Raw genomic sequence first — 1,107 nt, 5'->3', positions numbered from 1 at the left:
AGGTATGGGAGTTACGACCATAACTCCATAAGTATTAGAGTAGTGAGAGTTATGGAGATAATGGAGAAGAGTAGTGGGTATTACTCATTTGGTGATTATGGACATCCACTATAATTATATTTTATAACAGTATAAAATATTTTAAATTAAATTATTTGCAATATTAAATATGAATTATTCTTCTTAAAACATACTGTATGAAATAGCTCGGTGACATAAACGGGAGAAAAAGGAGCATAACATAAACAGTAAATATTTATCTATTGATGTGACCAATGAAAGACTCCAATTCCTTCCTTGTCACGCCGCCTTCCACCGCCGACTTCCGAATAGCCACTCCTAAATCCGCCGCTCTTTTACGAATCTCGTTTCCTTCATTGCTCGACACCAGTGTTTTCACTGCTCTTTCAACAGTATTTGATGTTACAACTTCATTTCTATGTTCCCAGTTGTTCATAAGAATTCCAACTTTCAGAAATTTCGTTATTAAAATGCTATTTCTTGGCTGATCAGAATGCATGGGCCATGCAATAATAGGAACTCCTGTTGAAAGACTCTCCATGCATGAATTCCATCCACAATGACTCATAAATCCACCGGTTGAAAAATGTCCTAATATCTCCAATTGTGGTGCCCAATCTCTTACTATTATTCCTTTATTCTTAATTCTTTCTTCATACCCATTTGGAAGTTCAAATTTTCTCACGTCTCCTGAAAAAATATCTCCTTTATCGGCATCTCTCAATGCCCAAATGAACTTTGTGTCACTTCTTTCTAGTCCTATACAGAGCTCTTTGATTTGTTCATCAGTTAATGAAGTTGTTGTTCCAAACGAAATAAAGATGACAGATTTTGGAGATTGTTTATCAAGCCATGTCAAGCATTTGTGACGTTGCCCGATTGATGAATTGTTGCTTGAAGTGCTAGTCATCACTGGATTGAATGGACCTATAGCCCAGTGCATTTTGTTTCTTTTGATTGGTTCTTTTTCTAGTAAATTCATGAATTTTCCTTCTATGACTCTGCTTGTGTTGTAAATCTTTCCAGAGTCAGAATTTGAGTATTTCCTTTGTGCAGCCATGAAATCCATGAACTCTGACGTAAAAC

General features: G+C 35.9%; 1 protein-coding gene across 1 annotated transcript; it reads right to left on the bottom strand.

The window, feature by feature from the left end:
• Window positions 1-256: 256 nt before the first annotated feature.
• On the bottom strand, window positions 257-1,105 carry LOC109222247 (zeatin O-xylosyltransferase-like; the record flags this gene model as incomplete). Its single annotated transcript, XM_019386618.1, has 1 exon — window positions 257-1,105. A coding segment is annotated over one exon (849 nt), but the record flags the coding sequence as incomplete, so codon positions are not given.
• Between the last annotated feature and the right edge of the window lie 2 nt (window positions 1,106-1,107).

The sequence above is a fragment of the Nicotiana attenuata genome, unplaced genomic scaffold (assembly GCF_001879085.1).
Source record: "Nicotiana attenuata strain UT unplaced genomic scaffold, NIATTr2, whole genome shotgun sequence".
In the NCBI taxonomy this organism is placed as follows: domain Eukaryota; kingdom Viridiplantae; phylum Streptophyta; class Magnoliopsida; order Solanales; family Solanaceae; genus Nicotiana; species Nicotiana attenuata.
Note: the sequence above shows the minus strand (reverse complement) of the source record. Positions and strands in the feature narration are given on the sequence as shown.